The 26,435-nt window shown below is 40.4% G+C and overlaps 1 protein-coding gene across 2 annotated transcripts; it reads right to left on the reverse strand.

The window, feature by feature from the left end:
* Positions 1-4,712: 4,712 nt before the first annotated feature.
* Rwdd1 (RWD domain containing 1) lies at positions 4,713-21,331 on the reverse strand. 2 transcript variants are annotated; one of them, XM_008772869.4, is made up of 7 exons: positions 20,781-21,134; positions 13,853-13,918; positions 10,763-10,893; positions 9,105-9,248; positions 8,379-8,511; positions 7,876-7,938; positions 4,713-5,011 (listed from the first exon to the last, which is right to left on the reverse strand). In XM_008772869.4, exons 4-7 carry the CDS (start codon positions 9,228-9,230, stop codon positions 4,890-4,892), a joined length of 444 nt encoding a protein of 147 aa, XP_008771091.1. In that variant the 5' UTR covers positions 9,231-9,248; positions 10,763-10,893; positions 13,853-13,918; positions 20,781-21,134; the 3' UTR covers positions 4,713-4,889.
* Positions 21,332-26,435: the final 5,104 nt, after the last annotated feature.

A 26,435-nucleotide genomic window follows, 5' to 3' on the forward strand; every position in this document is an offset into this window, starting at 1 on the left:
GCAAATGGCAGACAGTGTATACTTACTTCTTATGGCAATGTATTATGGTAGAATCGGAATGGTTTATAGATTAAAAACCCATGAAAGTTCTCACTACTAAATACCAATCTTAAGGCAACTGACCAGTTTTTCTTTTGAAGTCTGTAAATGTGTAAATATGAGGGTAAGTGCAGGGCCTAAAATGGTCAGAAGAAGGTACCAGACTCCTGGAGTTACAGGTGAGCTGCTCCAAGTGGATGATGGAAACAGAACTTGGGTCCTCTAGAAGAGCAAACAAGAGTTCTTGACCACTGAGCCTTGTTTACAACCTTCAGCTTTATTTTTTGAAAAATGAACTACTTATTACCTTACCCTTACAGACCAGGAAACTAAGACTCAGACATTCAGTAACTTCACACTCCCATGGCAGTCACTCCAACACCAAAGGCTGTTAGTCCAATTCGCACCATTTGAAACAACCATATATTTTCTTTTTTAAAATGTCTGCATAGCCAGGCGGTAGTAGCACACCTTTAATCCCAGCAGTCAGGAGGCAGAGGAAGATGAATCTCTGTGAGTTTAAGGCCGGCCTGGTCTATAGAACAAGTTCAAGGACAGTCAGGGCTACATAGAGAAACCCTGTCCAAAAGAAGAAAAAAAAACTTTCTATTGTATAATATGTAGACATATGTGCATATTCAGCGGGCACATACACACCACAGCACATGTGTTGGAGTCAGAGGATAACTATAGGTAGATGTTAGCCATCACCTTCGACACTGAGATAGTCTCTTGTTCAGCACTACATACACAAAGGTGGGTGGACCACAGTCTTCAGGGATTCTCCTACCTCTAACTCCCATCTCTATAGGAACACTGAGGTTATAGACATGTACTACCATGTCTGGCTTCACCAGAATCCTATGTATACAACTCAGGCTTCGTGATTATGAGAAAGGGTATTTTACTCACTGTAATATCTTCCCAGTCTTAACAATTGGATCATGCATATTTATGTGAAGAAATTTATCAGATATCACTGGTGAGTAAAAAGAATCAAAATTAAGAATCAAATCTTCACTATCTTGTTCTTCCTTCATGCTTAGTTTCCAAAGGCCAGGTTCAAAGTGCACAGGTTCATAATCAATCGAGTACCAATGGTAAAAAAAATAAAAGTCCTAACCTTCCCATAAAAAACAAGAGCTCGGAGATTTGCAATCAACAGAGCTCCATAATATCGGCTGATAACAGCAAGTGACTTTGACTGAAAGGCAAAAACTATGGAGCCATCACTGATCCCTTCCCATATTCCTGTCACTGATTCTGCTGTGGCTAGTAAGTCTAGACAGTTTCAGTGTGCTAGCCTAGCATGAAGAAGTTTCAAAGCTCTTCTTTGTAATTTTATCCTTCACCTTTTTCCCCGAGACAAGGTTTCTCTGTGTAGCTCTGGCTGTTCTGAAACTTGTTCTGTTGACCAGGTTGGCCTCAAACACAAAGATTCACCTGCTTCTGCATCCTGAGTTCTGGGATTCAAGGCATATGCCAACAATGTTCAGCTTAATCCTTAATCATTTTTAAGAGAAAAAAAAGAACTATAAAAGTTCAAGGCTGTTCTGCTGTGTAATGAATTCCACTGTGCACCGTGTGTTGTCTAAAAGTCAATAGCAAGATGCTCCCACTAAAAGGCTTTCCAAGGCAAATGTTCTCTTTCTTTGTGCAAAGAGACAACATCAAGAACAGTAACATAAAGAAATGCCCAGGAACACCTCTCTCCCCAGTTCTGGCTGCCTTCTATTAACTTGCTTTCTTTGCAAGGTCATGCTTTTCATGTATTTGTCAGTCTGTCTCTCTTACTCCCTCTACCTCGTTTTTCTACCTACTGCATCCTATCTTCTCGTTTGATTCCATATTCCTGAAATGTTTACCCAGATCACACACTTAAACACAATTTTAAATTGTGGCTCAGGACCATGGACAGTGCTAATGGGTTGGCCTGTTGAGTGACCAGCTGAAAATTTCACATATTATTAGGCATATTTGTTGTGGTGGCTAAAAGTACATAAGGTTCTAGTCACAACAGTAAAACTCCGGTCTGAGCTGCATTATTTCTCTTCATGGAAGGAGTTTAAAACAGTAACACTACCACACTGCACAAATGGCATATAGCAGCTGTCCAGTGTTTACTAAATGGAACTTTTAAGTGACTGTTCCCAGTAAGCAACTGGAACACAAATGTGTGTGTCTTAAGCTGCAAATCTACAATGTCTATGCAATTGCCTAAGGTTGGATTAAGGATAAGAATTGGATGGCGATTCAGTCAGTCTCACTAGAGAATGCAAAATTAGCTCGAGATATAAAATGAAAATCACATGGGTCATTTTTCTCTGATAATAAAAATAAAAAGTCCTTTGACAAGTCTCTTAACAATTAAAACAATCCTTTAGCCATCCTTTGATACAAGTAAACTGACAAACATGTCACATGAATTTTCACCTAAACAGCAGCAGTCTGACAACTTATTATCTTCTTGGCAGCATGTGAGTCTGCAGCCTGGACAGTGGTTATGCCACTCACCATCTGTGAGCACACTGCATGACAAGCTAATGTCACCTGCCTGTGCACACAGTTCATGTGCCACAGATTCTGAGGGCTTCACCTACCACTGATCATTCCTTCAATGTAAAGCAGGTGATCATCTTGACACATAATCCCGCCTTGTCTTCCTACCTGACACACAAAAAAAACCAAATAGCTCATCTCCCCATATTTGAAGCCTGTGGCACCAACCATGGGTAATATGCTCATGTTAATAACCCATAGACATCTTTCTTCTGGAATCTAAGAGTTCATCTTTGGCAGCTTACACATATTCTAGATACACGGTTTGTGAAGAGTAGTGAACTCTTTTCAATGAGATGACACTGGCCCTTCCTTTTAGTCTGAACCCAACTGACCAATATTCAACTAACCCTTTACATGTCGCCTGCTAGCACTTCCTCAACTTGCCCCTAAGAATCCTTGCTGGCAAAAAGAGCATGAAGGGACAAGACGATGAAGACTTATTCAAGAGGGTGGGTATAAAGAGAAGTCTGGTGTGAACTTTCCTGAGAATTCCCATTCTTCCCATAATTTAACATCCCCTACCCAGTGCTCCTGTGCCACAGGATCCAGCAAGATGACATTTCCCTTTTTAATCCTACTAATATTTTTATATGTCTGGGCACAAATAGAAAAAACAAACAAAAAAAATAAAACAAGCACACATTCAAATGCATACACATCGTCTCCAATGCCACCGGTCAGGCTGCTGCACCAGTGGAGTCATGGCTTACTCCCAGATTATGAATTCAACTGGGTTTATACTCCCATGACAACTCTTGAAGTGTCAATAGAACTAAACAGGATGCCTTTTTATTATTGCTTTCCCTTACAGTCTAGAACGACCAAGGTAGAAACCCACTACAATATCAAAATACCTAACAATCTTGTAAATTGCATGAAGAGGGACTCCTTGGCATTTGGGTCAAAGACCTGACCATGGCACATTGTTTCTCCATGCTTTGTTACCCCAACTGAACAGCTTCTTCCCTATCTACTGATTAGCTTCCAAAAGCCCCTTTTATGGAAAATAAAAGCTCACATAGCATAAACTTTTGGCATAGAAAAACTGAAAATTATTGCTGCCACCTGGCATCAAGACCAACTAAAAAAAAATCTTCGAAATGTACTAAAGTCCATAATGATAATTTTTCTTGGTTTTGGTTTGTTTGTTTGTTTGTTTTTTCAAGACAGGGTTTCTCTGTGTAGCACTGGCTGCCCTGGAACTCGCTCTGTAGTCCAGGTTGACTTCAAACTCAGAGATCCTCCTGCCTCTGACTCCCAAGTGGTAGGAGTAAAGTTGAACACCACCAACTCCCAGCATGATAGTTTTATTTTAAATATTTTGATTTTAATCATAAGTCTCATTCCAAAAGCAACTGTGAGGTTAAAACTGCATTTGTGGGTATGTGACAGACATTTTTGACTGAAGGTAGGTACTTGAACAGCACAAGTGATTTTCACCAGGGTCATGTCGACCTTCTGAAACTGTTATGACTGACAGCCTGGCTCACCTACCTAATGTCCCAACCAACCATCTCAATTTACTATGAAGAGGGCACCCCATCTGCATGTATCTAGACATATTTCTCTTCTAACAGTCCCAAAAGAGTCTTTGGACTGGTTAACTGGCAGGAAAACGACTAACCCAGGCAGGTAAGACAAACCGACAGGCCAGTGGCTCAGTCAGAATATCTCTATAACTGCTGTAATGAGACTGAACTGTTTTAAAATCAGGTTGGGATCTACTGTTTCTGTCTCTAACCCACAAAGGCCCAGGAATGCATACCTCAAAATCCTCAAATCCGGATTCAAATATTGCCACCACTGTAATAAAGTCTATTTTATTCCTCCCTACATAATATTTGAGCTTCTAATTTTGTTAAAACTCAAAATTAGTGTGCCAGGCACTAGGAGTCCAGGTTGGTTACTGTTCTACTCACTTATGCTTCTTGTAAGACACTTGGGATCCAAAATAACCACTGACTCCAGTATAGAAATCCTGAGTCACACCAATTCCTTATTTGTAAAGCCATGCATCTACAACAGCAGCCTACATCAGTGATACAGGTGGGAGCTCTCTCCAAACTAAAGATAAAATATCTAAGTTGTTCATAAATGAGAGGAAGTAAACATTTTATATTGGAAATTTTATGGGCAGTTTATTAAGTTCAATGATGAAAGCTATCAGAAGAATATTCTCCTGAAAAATTTGTTTTTTCTTAGAAAAAAATGAAAGGAAGATCCAAACCCTCTCAGCATAGCCACAGATGCTGTGGCAGTCACGCCTCTCTGGAGACAGGGACAGTCCATCAGTCTGAGGAGTCACTCCCTGGGGCAACAGGATTGTAGTCAGGATCATCCTCACCATCTTCTAGCTCCAAATCATCCATTTCTTGGAACAATGACTCATCCACCTCCACATTGTTCCCAGCTGTGAAGAATAAGACAGCCTTGCCTTTTAATCCAGAAACAGTCAACCAGTGTGAGTGTGTGTGTCTGTGTGTGTGTGTGTGTGTATGTGTGTGTGTGTCTGTATGTGTGTGTGTGAGTGTGTGTGTGTGAGTGTGAGTGAGTGTGTGTGTGTGTATGTGTGTGTGTGTGTGTTCAGGCATGGAGAGGAAGGTATGAGGTAGTGATGACACCCAGGCTACCAGTGAAAATCCTTCTGAAGTTGATTAGCAGAAACTCCAACAACAGAAGAGCAACTCCAATCTTCACAGTCATAGCCTAAAGTCTTGCTATTTTAAAAGAAGCTCATAGAATATTTAATGACAATGTAGCAAGCTATAGTTGCAAACAAGGACTCATTGGTGGACCATCACTAAGACCAGCCCCATAGCTCAGCTTACCTACTGCCAGCAGATATGCATATCATCTAAGCTCAGCTGTAACTTCTTACTTAATTGACTGTCAGATGGGACTTGCCTAATTCCCTTTACATACAACAGATAGCAAAGGCTCTAAGTGTCTAAGCCCTGTGTAAAGCACTGGCCAGGCTCTGCCTCAGCAAACCCACCCTGCAGACAGCCTGAAGTAGATATAGGAGGATACCACAGCACTCCTCTAGCTGTGCAAATGTTTATCTTCCTTCCCTCCTAAGAGTCTAGTCTATTGACATTCAATCTAATGAGAATATAGAGAGCCTATCCTATATAAACTATAGTCTATATAAATAATACTATAGGGCTGGAAAGATAGTTCAGCCATTAGAGGCTAGGCTCACAACCAGAAATACAATGACAATGAACTGAGTTCAGGCCACAGAGTGAGTTGAGTCAGAAGCACTGAAGGCTTCTCGAATATTTTCAGGGAACATGTGAATCCAACAACAGAACACAAGGGTCAGGATGAGCAATTCTAAAAGTATTTAAAACGTACAAAAAGAATAAGATCTTGATACTTCCAATTAGAAGACAAGAGTCTTGAGGAAAAATATCTGGAAGTAACACAGGTAAGACCAGACTGAAATGGAACTATGTAGTTTTTTCCCCTATCAAAGAATTCTAAAGTTTTATGGTTAAAACTATAGAATATTCAAGGCTCCTAGAAACAGAGAGATTCATGGGCTGGAGAGATGGTAAGAGGACTCTTCCAAAGGACTCAGATTCAATTCCTAGCATCCACATGGTGGCTCACAGACCTATAACTCCAGTTTCAGGGAGTACCCATGCAGTGAACACAGTCACATGCAGTCCAACACTTGTACACATAAATAAATAAATCTTTAAAGAGAAAAAGATAAAGACATTGAAAGAATGATTTAAGCGGCTACAGTAAGTCCAGGCAAAAACAATAAAACCTTCAAATGAGAGATGGAAATTGCTGGGAGGCATTTCCAAGGTAGACTCAACAGGTCTCTGGGAAATCTACTAGAGATGAAGAGATACCTTGACCTGTGAGAAGAAAGGAGTCAGGAGTTAACTGAAGCCAAGCATCCTGAAGCTTGCTTCTAATCCCAGCACTCACATGCAGAGAGGGAGGAGGATCTCTGTGAGTTTAAGGCCAGTCTGGTCATTGCAAGTTTCCAGGCCAGCTACTGCTATACAGTGAGACACTATTGAAGAAAGGGAGAGAGGGGGACAAGTAAAACGAATGAAGCTTCTAAAGAACAAGAGAGTGAGGTGAATGAGGGAGCTGAAATTCCTCAGCCAAACAGAAGAGAATATCCTAGTGAATTTCTGATTTGTTTGATTTTAGTTTGTTTGAGACAGTCTCACTCTATAACCCAGACTGGCCTATAACTCACAGTGTAGAACAGAACAGCCTGAAACTTAGGCAATTTTGTTCAGGCTCTAAGTGCACACATTACAGGTGGTGAGCCAACATGCCCAGCTTTGGGTTTTGTTTTTAAGATCATAAAAATAAGAATCTTGACCTATCTGCTAGAGAAGGTAATAATACATTTGAGGGGAAAAAACACATTGAGGACTTAGTGTAGTAAAATGACAGAGAATTTGACATGGCTGTGGGTTCCAGTCTTATCACCAGGAAGAAAGGAAGGGGTCAAGTGCCAGAAAGGGCCCCTATAAGGTTAAGAAGAATGATTAGCAGTGGGCCACATCAGCAGTGCCTACTCTTCAACAGCAGATAATCCAGGACATGTTTGAGAGGCCAAGTCTAGGGAATTCCAAAGGACAGGGTAGACAAGAGGGTAATGAGATGTACAACCCAAAGAAGGTGCTACATCAGCCAGATGTGAGAAGCATTGGGCCAGTGTAAATACAAGCAGCCATTAGCTGCAGGAGGCAGGAAGTAGCCCATGGTGCTCTTTGCTGTGTGAATAGTGGGAAGGAAGGCCAGCATGTAAGCATCTGTGGGTGGGCATGATGGATGCAAAAATAATAGGAGTTAGAGGTAAAGGAAAGAGGGTGAAACCTAAGGATAAAACTCCAGCAACTACACAGTAGGAGGGCTGGCTGTCCCACAGGGGATGCTGGAAGTTCCACATCCACATCTCGGGCTTCTATAAACCCAGAGTGGACCATGGATTCCGCTCTCTCACATCTATGATACAAACTTTTGAGGAAAATAGTCACCTGAACCATGCTGTCCCAATTTCCAGCTGAAAGAGGCTTATGTACTATGACTGCCACCCTGGAGGTGCTTAAGACATCTGAAAACTTAAAAACATACTGCTATATGATTTAACATTTAGATTGAGCCTATAAATTGATCAACTGTTAAACCTTCAAAATTTTGCTTTTAACAGGTTGGTAGGAAATTTTCACACTAAATAAAAATAGTACTCTGCTTTTCACAGATACTACATCTACAAGGAAGATAAAAGTATCTTACCATCCTCCAGGAATTGGATATCAGATGTGTCAAGATTATGATCTGTTTCAAATAACTGTTTCCCTAAAAAAATAAATAAATAAATATACTTAATTCAAACAGCATATCATTGTTTCATCGCCTATAATCACTTAAAAGGGTAAGACCCATGAAAACAAATCTGAACATCTCTATTTCTGGGAATATCAATAAATTTATGAATTGTAACATAGAATCAAGATATGTATTCATACTAAGACAGAAAACATAAAAACCCTAAGTTCCCAAGGTCTGGAAAAGTATGGGTTTAATTCTATCACCCTGAAGGCTTTTGGTCCTTCACATTCTTTTCTAAGGATCTGGACTATAAATCCAGACTCACCAAATATAATACAAAGCTACAGCATACATGGCAGCTATGAACTGTGTGTGAAGAGTGGACGTATTTTTTTCTGTGGAAATCTATCCCAGTCATCTGCTGTCAGGAAATGGTGTGGGCTGTGGGGTGAGAGCACTATACTCACCACTTAGTTTATTTTTCCCTGCTTGTTCTTCTTCTTTCATTCGTTTCTTTTTAATTTCCAGGAGTTCTGCGTCAAATTTGGCCTTCCAACTCAAGAAATTCTCAATTGTAACAGGGGTGCCATGAAACAGTTTCTTAGAAAATGAAAGACACAGATGTCCTGTCAATGAGGCAGTAAACAAAACCAAAATGACTGTCTTCTAGATACCCACAGCTACACAGTGAAGCAGAGACAGACACTACTGATGTCTGCCTGGGCTAGCTATCTATTTAATTTCAGCAGCTTACTCTAGAAAAGTCAAATTTTAAAAATATTCTTCTTGCAAAACTTAAAAAAATAAAGATAATGTGCAATGTACTTACTGTACTTGCCAGAGCTATTTATCACGGTTACCTTGGTTTTAGTATGTTTTCAATACACGTCAATGTATAAGACTGCAATTACTTTTTTACTTCAGAGTTTGGAGGTAGCCCTGTTTATATCACTGTAACAGGGCTTGATAGCTCTTTTAGACACCCTGTTGAGAAGGATTTACATTTTTTGGTCTCACACAAGTGAGCTTTATCAATATGTCCTCGACCATAATTTCATTCCTAGGAAAATTCACCTTTTAGTCTTACTATTGTGATTTCCAAAAGCAAGTTACTTACAAATATCAGAAAAGAAATCAAAGCTAAATATCAACTAAGCCTATAAAAGAATATAAAAAACAAGGTTAAATTATACCTTCTCTGCTTCTTCTGCTTCCTTTTCTTTCTGCTTCTTTTCTTCCTCTCTTCTTGTTTTTATCTGATCAACTATTTCATTTAACTTTTCTTGAACAGCTGTCACGAGAGTGAAGATCATGACCATGCCAAGATTCTCCTCGGCCTGTGAAAAGCAAACACAGGAGAGAAACACACTTCTCAGGAAACTATAAGCTGCCCAAAGAAACAAAGTTATTTTATCAACTAAATTCCATGTTTATACAATGATTCCTCATTCAGTTATCCCATACAGTTGGATAAGTAGACATTAACATTTGAGTATAGAGCCAGAAACAGTGGTAGTAAATCCCAGCATTTATGAGATGGAGACAAAAGTCCCTGAAACTCTTGGCTCTATAGGGAGTTCGAGGTACCCTTGTCTTTAATGACTAGGACACAGACCTAGGGAACAAGTAAGTATTGTTGTTCTAAAATCTGAGAATATAGACTTCAAACTGAAAACTAGTGAGGAAGATTAAGAATGGTCACTTTTTAATAATTAAGAGAACTTCCAGAGAACATACACGTAACATCAGATACGAATCCCAGCACAATAGAGTGGATGACTTCAATACCCCAAAGTATACACAACCTTGGAGAGAATCTATCAGTCCAAAGTGTGAGAATAAGTGACTGCTGACTCTTCATCCCTAAATGGGACATATCTATCAGCCCATTCTGTCCCCAAGTTCAGAGGGCATCATGGAAGACTATAAGATCCAGAGGATAGGGAGATGTTCTATGTCTTCTGGACATGATATAGCCATTACATTTGTGATCTCATGACAGCTGTGCAAAACCTGCACTAAAACAAACTTTCCAAAATTCCAGCATCGATGGGAGAGGACACGGGGCCACCCATAACTGAGGAGCTCTGAGCAGTTGACAGTTTCTATGGAAAGAAGTCATTGTTCTTTGGGGTTTTGCCAACAGTGGGTAGCCTGTGCTCCAGTAAATGCTCCCTAGCCAACTGCATATTGGTAGCACTAATTGGTTTTAGGGAGCTATTTAAAGCAAGGGCTGGAGAGAGAGCTCAGTGGGGGTTAAGAACCCAAACAAACTGCTCTGTAAGAAGTTGAAAGTACAGTTCCCAGTTCCTATATCAGACAGTTACAACTGACGTAACCATAGCTCCAGGGTGATCTGACACCTCTGAGAAAACCTGCACTCATATGAGCATGCTCACAAGAGACATACACATACATATGCATAATTAAAAATAATATAAATCTGCTTTGTTTGTTTGTTTTTAAGACAGTTTCTCTGTGTACTCTTGGCTGTCCTGGAACTTGCTCTGCAGACCAGAATGGCCTCAAACTCAGAGATCCTCTGCCTCCTGAGAGCTGGTCTTAAAGGCATGTGCCACTACACCCATCTTTAAGATAATAAAAAAGAAAGAACAGGACATGAAGGTGGGGGAGGTTATGCTGAGGTGGAATCTTGGGAGGAGAATTATACAAATGTATGAAATTCTCAAAGAATAAAAATCTTGTCTTTTTAAAAAAGATGCTTTGTGGTTATGTATCATGAATTCTGATTGGTCAGAGTACTATTTACATATATTTAAAAACATTTTCTAGCCAGCGTTTAATAAAGGCCAATAAAATATGCTACCATAAAGGAAAATGATTTCCTTACCTGCAAAGCTAGTAATTTTAAAATGTCTGAGACATCATTATCTTCCAGATTTTCCTGGGAGAATATTTCATAAAGGGGAGCCTCGTCGGGGTATTTTTCACTGTATGTAAACTTGAGAGTAGTCTGGACAGCTAGGGTACAAGATAAAAGTTTAATGTGAACATATTAAAAGTATAAAAAATCAGTGTTTCTATTGAGTCAATATTTGTAATATCAGTGAAAAGTAGCACAAAAGAATTACTAATATAAGCAACAACCTCAACGAGATGAGTCAAAGAAATCCAGAGAATGACAGAAGCTCCTTCTTGGCCATGAAACACACTCACGTACCACCTTTTTTTTTTTTAAATTCTGGCTAAATAAACAAAAACCTACTTCAAAATAGTATTAACAAAATTATTGCCATAGTCTCACATGCAGCCTTTACTAGCAGAAGTTCCTGATGGCAGAAGACTTAACTGGAGCCTGGAATTCATATTTAAATATACAAAATGCCAGCAGGATGTTGCTGAGTGGCTAGGTGACACATTTTTGCACTGGCAGTTTTGAGAAGCTAAATGCTGGGACTATAAGCTTGTATTATCATACCTGCCAAAAAACACAGAAGCTTAAAAAAAAAAAAAAGATTGCTTCTACTATAAGCAATACTAGGCATTCATTATAGAAAAGTATTGATAGCCGTAATGCTATCTGTGCATGTAACTGAATCATTTCACTACATGTAAATTCACCAAACCAGAGCATGTCTATAATTATTTACCAACTCAAAGTAAGAATGAAAGGTAGGGGGTTGGGGATTTAGCTCAGTGGTAGAGCACTTGCCTAGCAAGCGCAAGGCCCTGGGCTCCATCCCCAGCTTCGAGAAAAAGAAAGAAAGAAAAAAAAAAAGAATGAAAGGTAGGAGATATAATCCATGGATAAAACACTTGACATATGAAAGCTGGGTAAAATATAGCACACACAGAATTTTAGTGACAAGACAGGAGGCAGACACAGGCTAGAGCTTGCAGACCAGGCAAAGCAAAGACCAATACCTAAGATGGTCCTCTGATCTCTACACATGTCTAGATACAGTCACACACACACACACCAGGGGCTGGAGAGATGACTCAGCAGTTAAGAGCACTAGCTACTCTTCCAGAGAGGATCTAGGTTCAATTCCTAGCACCCACACAGTGATTTACAACCATCCAAAACTCTAGATCTGAACCCTCTTCTAGCCTCTGCAGTAAGCAGGCATGTACACTTACATACAAGCCCAAAAACACTCATGTACATAAAATAATAAACTTTAAAAAAATAAAAAATAAAAAGGAACTAAGATAGAAGAAACAAAATATATAGACATATCTACAATCTCAAACCTAACAGGTACATCATTCCAATTTGCTTCCCTAAGCATGTCATCATGTCCTGGTTAAGACAGAACTATGCTTATTATAACATCCCAAGTATCATTTACTTGTGTTGAAATACTTTCCTTACAGTAATATTCCATAAGTAGAAATACACAAAGGGTATTTTCTTACATGCCTGCTCCATGACTGAATAGCTTTCCTGTTCTAAATTAACAACAGCATAGTTCTCTATTCATCAACACTGAAAATTTACTGGATGAGATGAAATATCTTCATTTTTAATTTGTCTGAAGTACTAGTAAGAGTAGTTTCTAAATATTCATTTATAATGCCACATCTAGAAACTAAGTATCAACTCCCTCTGCCTACTCTTCTACTAATCAGTTCACTAAAATAAAGGATAGAGACAAAACTAGCAGAATCTAGGTATTGTTTTAAACAGTTAAAAACACTCCTCAAATTAAGACTGAACTGTAACACAGCTGTTTTTATAGAAGTGTTATTAGCTCCCAATAAAGGTACTATTCAGAATATGAGAATGATCTCTGGAAACTTTAATAAGAAAGGTAAATTCTGTCTCAAGGAGCAGTGCCTTCTGCACACATACTGGTTTCACATAGCTAACTGATACTGAAGAGCTCAGGGGGCTTTGAGCAGTATTTATTTGGAAATTTAATGGAAATTTTGTAGATACTTATTTATAAAAGGACAGAAAGAATAACTGTGTCTAACATCCTTTTCCTTGAGATTTTAAAATATCTCAACGTGGAACTCACTTTCCATTATTAAGAAACTAAGTTTTCAAATGATTCCTCTAAAACTGACTGACTCCTCTTGAAAGAACTTGTGTGGCCACCTGAGAAAACCATACTTGAGACTGACAGCTTATAGAACCTTTTAATTTACTATATTAACTGACTTAGACCAAAAATAGATAACCTTTATATTATTACTAAATTTAGTTTAACTTACTAATTTTAAAGCTGTTTTACTTTGGAGGATGAGATAGATAGGTATACATTCAGCCTGTTTATATCAGTCAATAAATAATTTATGCTTCCAAAGAAAATAGCAGAAATCAAAAAGTAATATTCACTTAGACATTTTTTGAACAAAAATCTCCACCTTCCCTTCATCTGCTGCATTGTTAACCTATCTGCTTCAGTTTTATTTTTTTTTCCTTTTTTTTTTTTATTAACTTGAGTATTTCTTATATACATTTCAAGTGTTATTCCCTTTCCCGGTTTCCGGGCAAACATCCCCCTCCCCCCTCCCCTTCCTTATGGGTGTTCCCCTCCCAACCCTCCCCCCATTGCCGCCCTCCCCCATAGTCTAGTTCACTGGGGGTTCAGTCTTAGCAGGACCCAGGGCTTCCCCTTCCACTGGTGCTCTTACTAGGATATTCATTGCTACCTATGGGGTCAGAGTCCAGGGTCAGTCCATGTATAGTATTTAGGTAGTGGCTTAGTCCCTGGAAGCTCTGGTTGCTTGACATTGTTGTACTTTTGGGGTCTCGAGCCCCTTCATCTGCTTCAGTTTTAAATACCAGACATATGACTGTACCCAACTACAGAGCCTGGACTACCTCTGTCCCTAAGAGTCACGCTCACACAAAACACAGGCTGCAAGCACAACAGTCATGCACAATAACAGTGCCTCCACACCTGCAGTGCCCTGCACAATGACTGCAGAAGGAGCCTAGGAAAACCACGACCAATTCTATCTTACTTACTTTCATCATTTTCTCCAGCCTCCGATGTCACAGTAATGGTGAAGCTGGGTGGGTTTTCTGATAACACTGCAAGAAAATACACATAGAGATTACTGTGTCCTAGGGCAGACACGTCCGGGATTTATTGCTGCTCAGCACTAGAAATTCATACCTCACCTGTATGTTCATTTCAACCAACACAAATGAACAGAACACTGAAATGATAAACCCACTTTTTAATCAAGAGTAATGTTAATTTGCAAAGATGTACCTTTAGTAAATAACTCTCTAACCAATTAAATATTAGGTTGTTTATATTTTATTCCAAAATCTACCTATATATGAACTTGCCTTCCAAAAGACTCCTGAAAATAATGGTAAACAAAAACTCTGGGTTTTTTTCACCACCCACAGATACTCATGTTATAATGGGTTATCTTGTTTATTCTACAGGCTTAAGTGAAGTCAAATCTAATCTTTCCCAGAGACTGAGCCACCTTCCACACAATTATAAAGAATATGACTATGAATCTGAACATCGAATTATTAAACACTCACTAAGCAAGACCTATAAGTAACATTTACACAAATAAGGAAGCTGCCAAGATCATTTTAGAGCATGTCTAATAACATCTGTTGATGATCTACTCCTACACAAGAATATAGAAAACACTGTGAGAAACCCATACCAGGGCCCTGTGGGTACTGCAAAGTCAGCAAATACTGGCTTAATGGACTAAACTAATGGACAAAGATGAAAAAAATAACAAAGAAAATTAATATTAAAAATCAAGTGAGAAATAAACCAGGAAGCTCCTAGCTGCACGGGTGGCTCTGGTGCCTAAGCTTTATGCCAAGGCTGGGAAATAGTGACCTCTCACAGTTGGCAGCAGCTATGTGAACTCTGGGAGAGCACAGATGACTCAAGTCACCAGGGAGACTGCATGGCTTTAAAGTATCCAGGCCTTCCTCAAACTACCTCAGACATTATTATCAGTAAAGGTTTTAAAACAGAGGCCATCATTGTGCCTCGAGTTTAAAACGCCATGATGAACATCTACAATCATTCAAAAGCAGTTTGCCCAAACAATGAAACACTCTCCCTGAACTCAAACTGTACATCAGTCTCAGATAATATACCTAATGCTGAAAAGGCACTAAAAGCTTGTTATATGCTCCCAGACAGGTTGTTCTTACCGATTTTAGGTATCACAATACATTAGATAGGTTTCATTCCTCTTCCTTAGCATTAACATATCATGAAATGTAAATATCATGATCATAGAAAGCAGAGCTTTAACCCAACAACATACCACCCAACAAGGACTCCAGAAGACTATTAATTAGTCTAACAAACACAGTCATACTGAGCACCACATTGTACTTGTGCCGTGTATGCAGTTAAGTAAAAATCCTTTAAATCCAATACCAAGACCATAGTTTTATTCTCTTGACTATACTCAGCCAAATTTATGAGGTTAAACACAATTAATTTACCTTATATACTATAAAAAGAATGCCCAGATATAAGGTTTTCATTTCAGTCATATTCAAATATACAAGTACATCTCAGAAACAGTTAAATACTTCGTCGCCTCAGTGCCCTGTTGCACACACACAGAAGCTACCTACACTCTCTCTCTCTCTTCAGCAATATGTGGCAGGGCTGCATAATTCACACAGGGCTTCATTAAAAGAAAAAAGGAAGTATTAACTGCTGATAAATTTCAAGGATGTTATTTGAATGAGGCTAAAAGCACTTTGTAAGTAGGCAGCAAGAGGGGGGGATGTGTGTTAGGATACCCTGGTGGCAGAGCACAATGGCTGGGAAGCTAAGCAACGTTTAGAGAAGAATTAAAGTTTTCTGTTAGATGGGCACATATGAGTGAGTGGACTAGTGAAAGTATGTTTGACAGTATAATCCTAGACGGTAACATGTTCAGCAGCTGTAGCTGCATCTTTGCACAAGGCTGTAAATCTAGCAACAGTGCACAGAATGGTAAGCAGAGGAAACTAGACAACCTCTACAATCAATCAGGCAAGGATAATGAGGTTCTGAACTAGGATGGGAGCCATGGGAATAACAGGAAATGAAGATGGCAATGACAGGTTGAGTTTGCAGCTGTGAGTATGGTGCCACTAAACCAAAAAAGAGTACAGAAGGAATCAGGCATGATATATTTTAAACAGAGGGAAACCTGCGGGAATGTGAAGTAGACAATCAGAAATGAGGACACAGGAGAACCAAACAAGGTCTGAATCCAATTTGGATCTTCTGGTAATAGCTAAAGCTACCACACTGAGGAAATCATTAGAATTAGATTAATAAGATCATTAGAAGGAAAAAGGACAAGGGACAACAGCAGCTTTGTAAGAAATCCTTAATTTGGAGAAAAAGTGAGAAGGAAAAAAATTGCCAGATTGACAGCAGCAGCCACAGAAGACAGTAACAAACAAAATGTAAGCATTGTACAAAGGGCAAGTCTCAAGCGGGAGGTAACTCCACTACCCCATCCACCCCACCACCATCTCTGCTCCATTTTCTAGTGGAGGTTGTATCACATCATTACATGCTTTCAGAAGCAGTTAAGGACAGATAGGTCTGGTGGCACCTGCCTATAATTCCAGCATTTAGGAGATTGAGGTAGGACAGTCAGGAATTTCAAGGATGTCCTCAGCTACACAGGGAAATGGAGGGTAACTAGCTATGTGAAACCCATCAAAGGGGTGTGTAGGGGGTGGGGTGGACAAACATCAAAAACTAAAAACAGTTCTCTATCTGCCCTCAGAGAGTTAAGATTACTTATTGAAAGCAGTGGAACTATATAGTTTGAACACTAGAAAACCTAGTCATTCTGATAACATGGGTTTGATATGGTTGTCTATAATGAGTACTGTACAGTTTGTGCATGAAAGACCTACTGACAAATTAGATCATATTAACCCTGAGGAGGCCCTTGGTCATCTGGTTCCTGCTCACTTGTTAATGCTCTCAGTTCCTCAATCCCACCTCTTAGTTGATGAAATGTCACCACTTGTACTCAGAGAGTCCTGCTTTTACATGTGCCATGTCCCTCTGAAAGACTGTTCCCCTAGTTCTACTTAACTCATCATCTCTCAGTTTTCTAAAACAACTGGGCTATCCTCTCTTGAACGTATATTACCTACTTCCCTAATAGACTGAGTTCTTTCCTGTGTAGCTAATAAATACTTGGTAAATAAAGATGCCTAAAGGACACAGAGAGGTTATAACGAGAAGACTAAATGGCCTAATCTTGGGCAACAGAAAAGGTGGAGCAAACGAAGCAGAATTACCAATCAATGAGAAACCACAAGAGGACTGTAGGGTATTAGAACCAAAAAATAAAAATAAAAATAAAAATAGGACTTCAGAGCCAGAACCAGGAGTCATCCTGGCATTTCCAAGGTATGCTAATGTCCACACTTGCAGCAGAAAACCAGTTTTATGATTTAATGAAGACAAAGAACAGTAAGGCCCGAATAACAGAAGGATCAACAACTAAAACAGCATTGTTTCTAATAAGTAGTATCTTATGCTTACTAAACTATAATAAAGTATTTACATTAACATTACTTCCCATCACACAGTTGAACAAAGTCAGGCTTGCAAAGGATACCACACCAACCTGCCACAGTGAAGAGGGAGAAATAAAGGAAAATGGGTGCACCTAAGAAAAAGAAATGCTAGAAAACTCTATACATGGGATAAGTTCTTACAAAGTGAAAACAGATATACTTTCTAACAGTTACCAGAAAATCTCCTTTTAAAAAACTGATAGCTCCCCCTCCTCCTCCTTCAATCCTTTATTTATCCTACGAGCTGCTGCTGCTGCTGCTGCTGCTGCTGCTGCTGCTCCTTGACCAAGATGGTGAGGCATTAAAGATAATCAAGAACTAAAGTCAGAAGCCCCTTCCTGAAGGAACACTCTTGAATAGGTGCTGCCAGAAGACTTTCATATACAATACAAATAAACTTTTACTTTACTTTTAAAGCCTAATGTTATCCAGGTAGTGGTACATGCCTTTAATCACAGCACCTGGGAGCCAGAGGCAGAAGGATCTCTAGGACTTTGAGACCAGCAGTTTGAGACTCACTACACAGTGAGTTCCAACTTAGCCAAGACTACACAGAGAAACCCTGTCTCAGAAAACTGGGGTGGGGGGTGAGGGGTTGGGACTGGGGTGGGGAGAGGGGGTGGGTGGGTAATTGTATTTGCAAATATTACTAACCCCTAAATTTTGTTTTGTTCTTTAAGATGAGTTTTCACCATATAATCCATATTGGTGTGGAATTTTCCATTCTCCTGACTCAGGCTTCCAGTGCTTGGAGGATAGGCATGTACCACCACACATGGTGGATTCCCAATTCTGATGTAATCTCACCACTGCTTGTTCTAATGCACTGCTATGGACTAGGATAAACCACAGGTGTCAGACTTCCACCACTGTAAAAAGATCACAATATTTCTAAAGTTTAGTGTGTGTGTGTGTGTGTGTGTGTGTGTGTGTGTGTGTCTGTCTGTCTGTCTGTCTGTCTGTCTATGTTCGTTCCCTGGGTGTGAAGAAGCCTGCAGAGACCAGAAGAGGGTGTTGGATCCTCAGGAGCTGGAGTTTGAGGCAGATATGGGGTAGCTGATAGAGGTCCCTAGATGAAGCAACATGTCCTAAACCTAAACCCCTAAGCAACCCTCTCTCCAGTCTAGAATCAAAGTACTTTTGAGAAAAGCAGTAGGTTTCTAGTGGTGATGGACTGAATTAATAAGAAATCAGGGGAGATGCTAGGTGATACAGAGAAGAGAATGAAATAAATGTAATTAAGGATTTTGTTGCAAGCAGATAACGAAGGTGATGTTTAAAAGCTATGCCAAGGGGGTTGGGGACTTAGCTCAGTGGTAGAGGGCTCGCCTAGCAAACGCAAGGCCCTGGGTTTGGTCCCCAGCTCCAGAAAAAAAAAAAAAGCTATGCCAATGGGCTATACAAATGAAGCTCCTACTATATGAGTCCCTTTGCTTGTTAGGGAGTCTAATCTTTAAGAATTTCTCAAGAAAATCTGCTTTCACAACATGATCTCTCCTCTTCCTCTATATCATCCTGAGTGCCAATGACTACCACTCAGGAGCCCGATGAAGCACATACAGGATGTCCTCTTGGCAAAGCAGACAGAATTAAGGGAATTTGGTTTTGATCTAGTAAAAGTCAACCACGGACTTCCAAAACATTCCCTCTATCAGATATTCTAATAGAGAAATGGAAATAACTAAATTCTACTCCCTTAGCACATCCTTGCCAAGTGATGCACAAGTGGTAAGAGAATGGTACCATTGCAACCAAGTTACCGAACAGGCAAAAGGAAGAAACTGGAGAATGCGCAACTCTGGACCACGAGGTCACCACTAATGGAACAGCAACTAACAACAGCTGTACCTTTTTGATATCATACAAGGTCAGTAGACCTAACAAAGGCTTCTCTCCTAGTTCATAGGGTATGCACTAAGGAGAGGATGGGGTGGGGTAGGGTGCAGTGCACTGAGAGATCCAGTTCCTTCATCAGACCTAGCATTTGCCAAATCTGGTATTAAATGAAACACAAAATAAAGCCAAAATACTGTTCGTGGCAAACTGACACAGGATAACTTTTTAAAGCCTGAGCACAAATATGGAAACATAAATACAACTGGCCATAAAACTGCAAACCTTAGAAACCCTCAGAATTTCCGAGCTCAAACACAGAAATATTTTATTTAAAAGTCCTACCTTTTCCCTAAAAGATTTCACTAAAAAAATGACCAAGAGCAATGCAAAATCCCTTAAGAACAATTACACAAAATGTTTTATTTATTGCAAAAATGTGTACAGATGCAAAAGGGAATTAGAAGAAGGCTCAAGAGTTTGCTGAAGAATGGTTGGGTGCATCAAAATAGTCATAAGTCATCATTTGTTGTCCTGTCTCAGGCTCCTCATGCACTTGTACATCTGACAAAAATTTCATATACTACCACTACTGGGACCTAATAAAATTCCACACAATACTACTTTAAGACCTAAAAATGTCACCGTTGTAAGACACCCTAACAAGAAGGACAAGTTAAAAATATTGTATGCCTCATGCATTTTTTGCTTCTGCCTACAAAGTTTCATGTCTATTTTATTTCTAACGTACTAGAAAGGTCTCAGCATTGTGATTCAGACCATATCGGAAAACTGACGCTAGCGCTCTATTTCAGTTTGACATTGAAATATAAGCATGGATAGAGAAGGGAGCCAGACGCCAGACACTCTCAAACCCCTCTTCGCTCATCCCCTTAACATCCGTAGCACAGCTGGATTGCTGGTGCGAGAGAACACGAACACGACTGGAGCTACACAGGAGTAGCTGAGAGACATCTGCCTGTTGGCAAAGCAGAACAAGATTTGCTACCATTGCAAGCAGGTGGTCAAAAGTGAAGCCAAAAATTAAAACTAGGCTAAGCAATGAGAGGAATGCTTTGGAGTTTAGGAGTTAAAGCAATATGCCTTAGGTGGTAACTGACAACACTTAGAGGAAGGGCTGTGGAATGTAAATCCCCGCCAATCCCCAGCCTACGCATTCATACTGACTTTACCATGAGTGCTTCCCTAACTTAAGAAAAAACAAAAAAAAAACAAAAAGCACTGAAACTGACTCACATGGAAGGATTCTACTAATGAACTTCCTGACGGATGTTTTCCCTTAGCCCCATCTGAGCAGAGGCTGAACCCCCAACCCAAGTCTGCATGGTGTAGGAACTGGGTACTTCTGTCCGGAGGCAGCGCGGAAGCCACTTGCCTTCCCTGGGCCTCCAGAACTGCGACGATGTCTAAGATACCTCAGATCCACGGCGGCCACATCCCTGCATCAGGCATTCTACAGAATACCTGATCACTCTTATACTTAAAATAAAAGACAAACCCGGGTGTGATGTCAAAAGTCAGCATCTCAAACATCACCGCAGGAAAAACAGCTGCTACTTCACCAGGGCTTAAAACAGGAGGGGATGAGGGGGACATTCAGCGGCTCTGGAGAGATTCTTCGCACAGCCAGAGTTTCCCTCCGCGTGCGTCAGTGAATCTCGGATGGTTGCGGTTACGCGAAACCAAGGCGGTCGGGATCAATTTCATGGCCTCCGCCGAGCCACCCAGACCTTCGGATTTCAAGACAGTGGGGAAGGGAGCAGGCTGGTCCTGGAAACTGAAGAGCGAGAGTTAGGGCCGCGGGGCCCCGATCTCCGCCCCAGGGCGGGCGGCCGCCAAAGTCACCTGTGAAGGAGTCGGGGTAGATGGACTCCAGAGCCTCCAACTCGTTGCGTTGTTCCTCGCCGTAATCTGTCATCGTGGCCCGCTTTGCTGCCCATGCATCAGCGCTACACCCTGGTGGTTGGCTGCAGCGGACACCGCGGCCGCCGGCTGCTGGGCGGGCGCACGCGCAGAGTCCGGGTGGAAAGGCCGGGAGCCACGCCTGGCTAGGCTTGCTGAAAAATAGCCGCAGCTCCGCTGGCCGCCGGATCCCAGCGTCGGAGTTCGACTTGTCGCGCCTGGAATGCCGGCCTCCGATTCGCTGCCTGCCCGCCGCTGCTCGGGACTGGCTGGAGGGTGACGTCTACCCGCCCGGCGTTCCGTATGGACAGCTAGGGCCTGCTACGGGTATTGCGGGCTTCTAAAGAAGAGGCCCGGCTGAGCGGCATCTTCATTCTGCGCTCGACGAGTCTGGTCTGGGTCTGGCACAGGGCGTGGTGGCGTCGCCGAGGGCGGGGCGTGGAGGTCCTCCGGCTTCCGCTTTTCCGGGTTCTTGGACCAAGTCCTGTCCTTGAACAGCTTGTGGGCACCGGAATCTTGGGACATTCAATGGCCGCATCTGTGCAGATTCTTGTAAGCCGAGCGGGGAGGACTTGGGGTGCGCGGGCGTACTGAGGTCTGTCCCAGCTGCTGGAAAGCTGTGGAACGCGGGAGGGAGGCTGGAAGTCAAGCCAGAGGTTTAGATCTTGAACCCTGCTTTAAAGTTGTAAAATAAACCAAGCGGAAAATTGGCTTAAAGACGTCTCCAGTTGTGTTTCAGCGAACAGATGAAAGTGCGTATTTTAGTGACAGATTTGACATTGCAAAAACTACAATAAGATACCGGGAAAAAATATTCAACCTTTGATTTAGTAATACTTCTGCTGATAGATTCGTCAGCTACAACCAAAATGTCAAATGCCGTAACTGCAAAACTAAGGAAACAGCTAAATATGTTTTTATAATGAGCACTACAGAGTTACTTGGGTTTATAATAAAGGAACACGTATTAGCTTAAACAAAATGTGGGGAAATGTACCTCGGGAAAAATACCCCAAACATACTAAAAATGCCCCCCCCCAAAAAAAATTTTTTCTACCTTTCTTGTGTATTAAAGCTGGCTTTACTTGTATAGCTTTCTCCTGATAAAATTATTCAAGTTCCATAAATGTTCATTTTAGGCTTTGACTTTGTGGTGGTTGTTGCTGTTGCTTGCTTGTGTCTTGCTTACTAGCCAGGATTGCCAGAACTCGGGGTACCTCTACTCTGGGCTCAGTGGTGCTGAGATTGTGGGTGTGAGCCACAATGCTCCACTTACACAGAAAGGGTTTTTTTGTTTTGTTTTGTTTTTAATTAGCAAGTATTCCTTACTTACAGCAAAGGAAATACATTATGTCAAAACTATTTGTTACAGTTTCTTGTTTTAAGTATACTAAGGGTTGCTTTTTGCCTTCTTTTAAACTTTAAAGGGACTAACTTGAATCATGAAGTTCTGATATCAAAAATGACAAGTGAAGAAGACAGCATACATTTGACAAAGATGGTACGAATTTCACTGACACGTCAAAAGCCAAAGCAAAAGCAAAGTTTGTTTTCTAACAGAATAGCATAGGAAAACAGTCTGCCAAAATTGGTGAAGTACAACCATCCTAAAATTAACAGAATAGCCACTATTTGCTTGTTTTCCTCTAGTAAGTGGAATGACCTTTAATCACCACTTTATTAAATGAAGTTTAGGGACATCCCTAACTTGTCTACTCAGCTCAGAGACACAGATGGATGTAGCCCTCATCCTTCATTCAAAGAAACTATTTTTCAAAGCAGACTCAAAAACAGAAAGTGCAATTAATCAAAATGCAGAGTTCTGTGAGATGCCCCACTGATGAAACATCTTGAACACAACCCATATACCTGTGGCTTGGGGAATAACAGAAGAGGGAGAGGAAAGATTGTAAGAGCCAGGGGACCAGGAAGTCTACTGCAAAATTGTCTTCTAAATATGACAAGTTTCCATGAGCATGAGATCTCAAAACTGAGACAGTTTAAACAAGCTCTGAACAAAGACACTAACAAGCCAATATGGAACAGGGAAATCCATAGAGCCTCACCACTTAATGAAGAGCTATAGGCAGTTAACAACTGCTGAGAGGCAATTTAGACTTCCTCACAGACAGCACCCTAAATGGTTATCCAGTCCCAAGTGGTCCATCCTAAAAAGTATACATGCATACTAAACGGATTGCATTGATACATGTATTCCCAAATAAGGAATAAGGTTATTGATTTGAAAATGGCGTGTGATGTGATAAAGGGAGAAAAGTAACTATTTTTATTAAATTTAAAGATTTCAGGAACAATTACCAAAAAAAGGAATTTTTAATAAACTCCTTTTCATGCTTATTATATGTTATAGCAAACTTAAGTCTTCATGAATCCTTGAGAGAGAAAGAGAATGTGTTTGTGGGGTGGGGGTAGGGGGCTACTGGAGATCAAACCCAGGGATTTGCACAGGCTAGACAACTGCTCAACCACTGAGTTCTATCCCCAATCCTTGAGTATTGTTTTTAATACTAGAGATCATGCCTTGAGAGAGTTCAGGGCTGCTGTAATGATGAGAACATTTCCCCTGCTCATACTTTGTCATACATGAATAAAGATTATTAATCATTTTCAGTCAATCTCTATTTCCTTCTGCAGTAACAGGAGCTCTTATAGGACAGGAAGCCCTTCACTGGAAGTGCAGAGAATTCTCAAAGGGAAAATTATCCTGTTAGTGTTTTGTTTTAAGCTGTAGTTAATAATGTTAGGAGTGGGTCTGTTTCAGGCTCTACCAGACAGCAAATAGTGTAATGAGAATGGTCATCATGATACAGGGGCCAGAATTGAGGAACCTGTGCTTAGTCACTAACAAGCTACATGAACTTGTAAGATGAAGTAGTGGGTATCCAAGTATGTAGCAAACTGAAAAATACAATGTCAGTTTTATTTAATAGTTTTTAAAAATACAATATTGACCAAAACCATCAGGAATGAGGCTCTAGAAAGGTGAAGTATTGAGTGACAGGACTGAAGATGAGAAACAAAAATGGCAAAAGCAATGGCTGGAACTGGAGGTACTGTATAAGTTGAGGATTGATGCCAGTCCAAGTGCATTAAGAAGGACAGTGTCATATATACTATTTGCAGAGAGAAAATGACCAAAGTCAACAGAGAGCTAAATCAGACGTTAGGAAAGAACCTGGACTACCTCAGACACAGCTACCTAAGGACTCATAATCACAGCCCAAAAGGAAGTCATCCCCAGAAACCTCAACACTGACTCCTGCAAGGCAGTAGCTCTAGCATCAAATGGACCTTGACAAGTCCTTACCATATGAATGGATATGATACAGCCTCTCTGACTCTTAGCTTCCCTTTTTTGAACAAGAAAGATTTGAGTTATTTTCAGATTTCTAAGGTACTGTGATTCATCAATACCTCGCTTATATTGGAGTGGGTATGTAACCAGACCTTCAAGTTACTTAACTTCTCTGACTCAAGGTATAATGGGCAAAAGAATAGTGTTTCTATTGGTGGCCAGTTTATCACCTAACAGACAAAACCTACTTTTGTTTTCTTTTATTGAAAATACATTTTTTTTCTCAACAATAAATCCTAATTGCAGTTTCCTCTCCTACTCCCATCTTCCCCCATCCCATCCAGATTTCTGTCTCCCATTAGACAACAAACAGGTTTTCAAGGGAATATAATGTAACAATATTTAACATAGTATAATGAGATACAATATAATACAATTGTCTTAGTTAGGGTTTTACTGCTGTGAGTAGACACCATGACCAAGGCAACTCTTATAAGGACAACATTTAATTGGGATTGACTTACAGGTTTAGAGGTTCAGTCCATTATTATCAAGGCAAGAAGCATGGCAGCGTCCAGGCGGGCATGGTGCAGGCAGAGTTGAGAGTTCTACATCTTCATCCAAAAGCTGCTAGTGGAAGACTGGGTTCCAGGAAGCTAGGGTGAGGGTCTTGAGCCCATGCCCACAGTGACACGCCTATTCCAACAAGGCCACACCTTCTTTTTTTTTCAATTTTATATACCTTTATTTGCATTATCAAAGAGCTGCATAACAATATGGGGGTTTTCACATGGCTTTTACTTATCAGTTTGTGTCATATTCAGATTTTTATGTTTTTATTTTTTAGAAAACATGTTAATTTCCTAATTTGCTAGAGTTTCAAAATCTGTTTTGATGTAGACCGAGGCAGATTGGACTGGCAAGAAGGGGCTCCCTCTCTCCTTGAGGACTTTTCTCTCTGGTTTTAGCCTCAGATATCCCATGGACTTGACATATTTACCAAGAAGTGGTTCTCTTCTTTATCCCCCACCACCTTTAAGCTGTCTGGAGGAAAGGGACAAAATCTACAGGAAGAAAGGGAAGGCCACACCTTCTAATCCTGCCACTCCCTGGGCCAAGCATCTATAAACCACCACAACATTATAATAAATTATAATAGAGAGATACACCAAAAACTAATACATCAGAATAGAACAATGGAAGAAAAAGGAGCCCAAGAAAAGGCACAAGATACAAATGCAGGGACACCATTTATTTGTACACTTAGGGATCCAATAAACACTAAATTATATGCCATAATATATAGGCAAACAATGCACAGGGGAAAAAAACAAAAAAATGCTTATAAATACGACAAGTTTTTAAAAAATCTGTACTGTTAAGTTGTTAGTATGAAATCTCTCCAGTTTTTTATGTAGACACTTAGTGTTATGGACTTGGATCTTAGAACTGCTTCCTTGTGTCCTGGTGTTCATTTTCATTCAAGAATGAGTTAATCAGTTTCCATATGTTTTTAAGCTTTCTGTGGTTTTTGTTGTTCAGTTTTTCATCTGTGATGGTGGTCAGATAGGATTTGGGGTGTTATTTCAGTTTTCTTGTATCTGTTAAGACTTGCTTTGTGTCCAAGAATATGGTCAAATTTTGAGGAAGTTCTCTGAGTTGTGGAAGGTATATTGTTTTGTCTAAGTATGTTATGTCCATTTGGTTTACAATATCACTTAACACCCCTAAGAACTGGGGCAGAGTTAAGGAGAAACCAAAGCAGGTAGTCTGCTACAAAACTGGAGAGGAGACTGGGGGGTTGGAATTGGAGGAGAGGAGGGTGGGGTGAACATCTGTAGTTAGCCTACCTGCTTCCCTGGCAAATGCTGCTTTGTTTTAACTTTCCAGTTGAGGTTTTGTCTTTTACTGTCTATTGTAATGCTAAGTGCAGGG

The sequence above is a fragment of the Rattus norvegicus genome, chromosome 20 (assembly GCF_036323735.1).
Source record: "Rattus norvegicus strain BN/NHsdMcwi chromosome 20, GRCr8, whole genome shotgun sequence".
Classification (NCBI taxonomy): domain Eukaryota; kingdom Metazoa; phylum Chordata; class Mammalia; order Rodentia; family Muridae; genus Rattus; species Rattus norvegicus.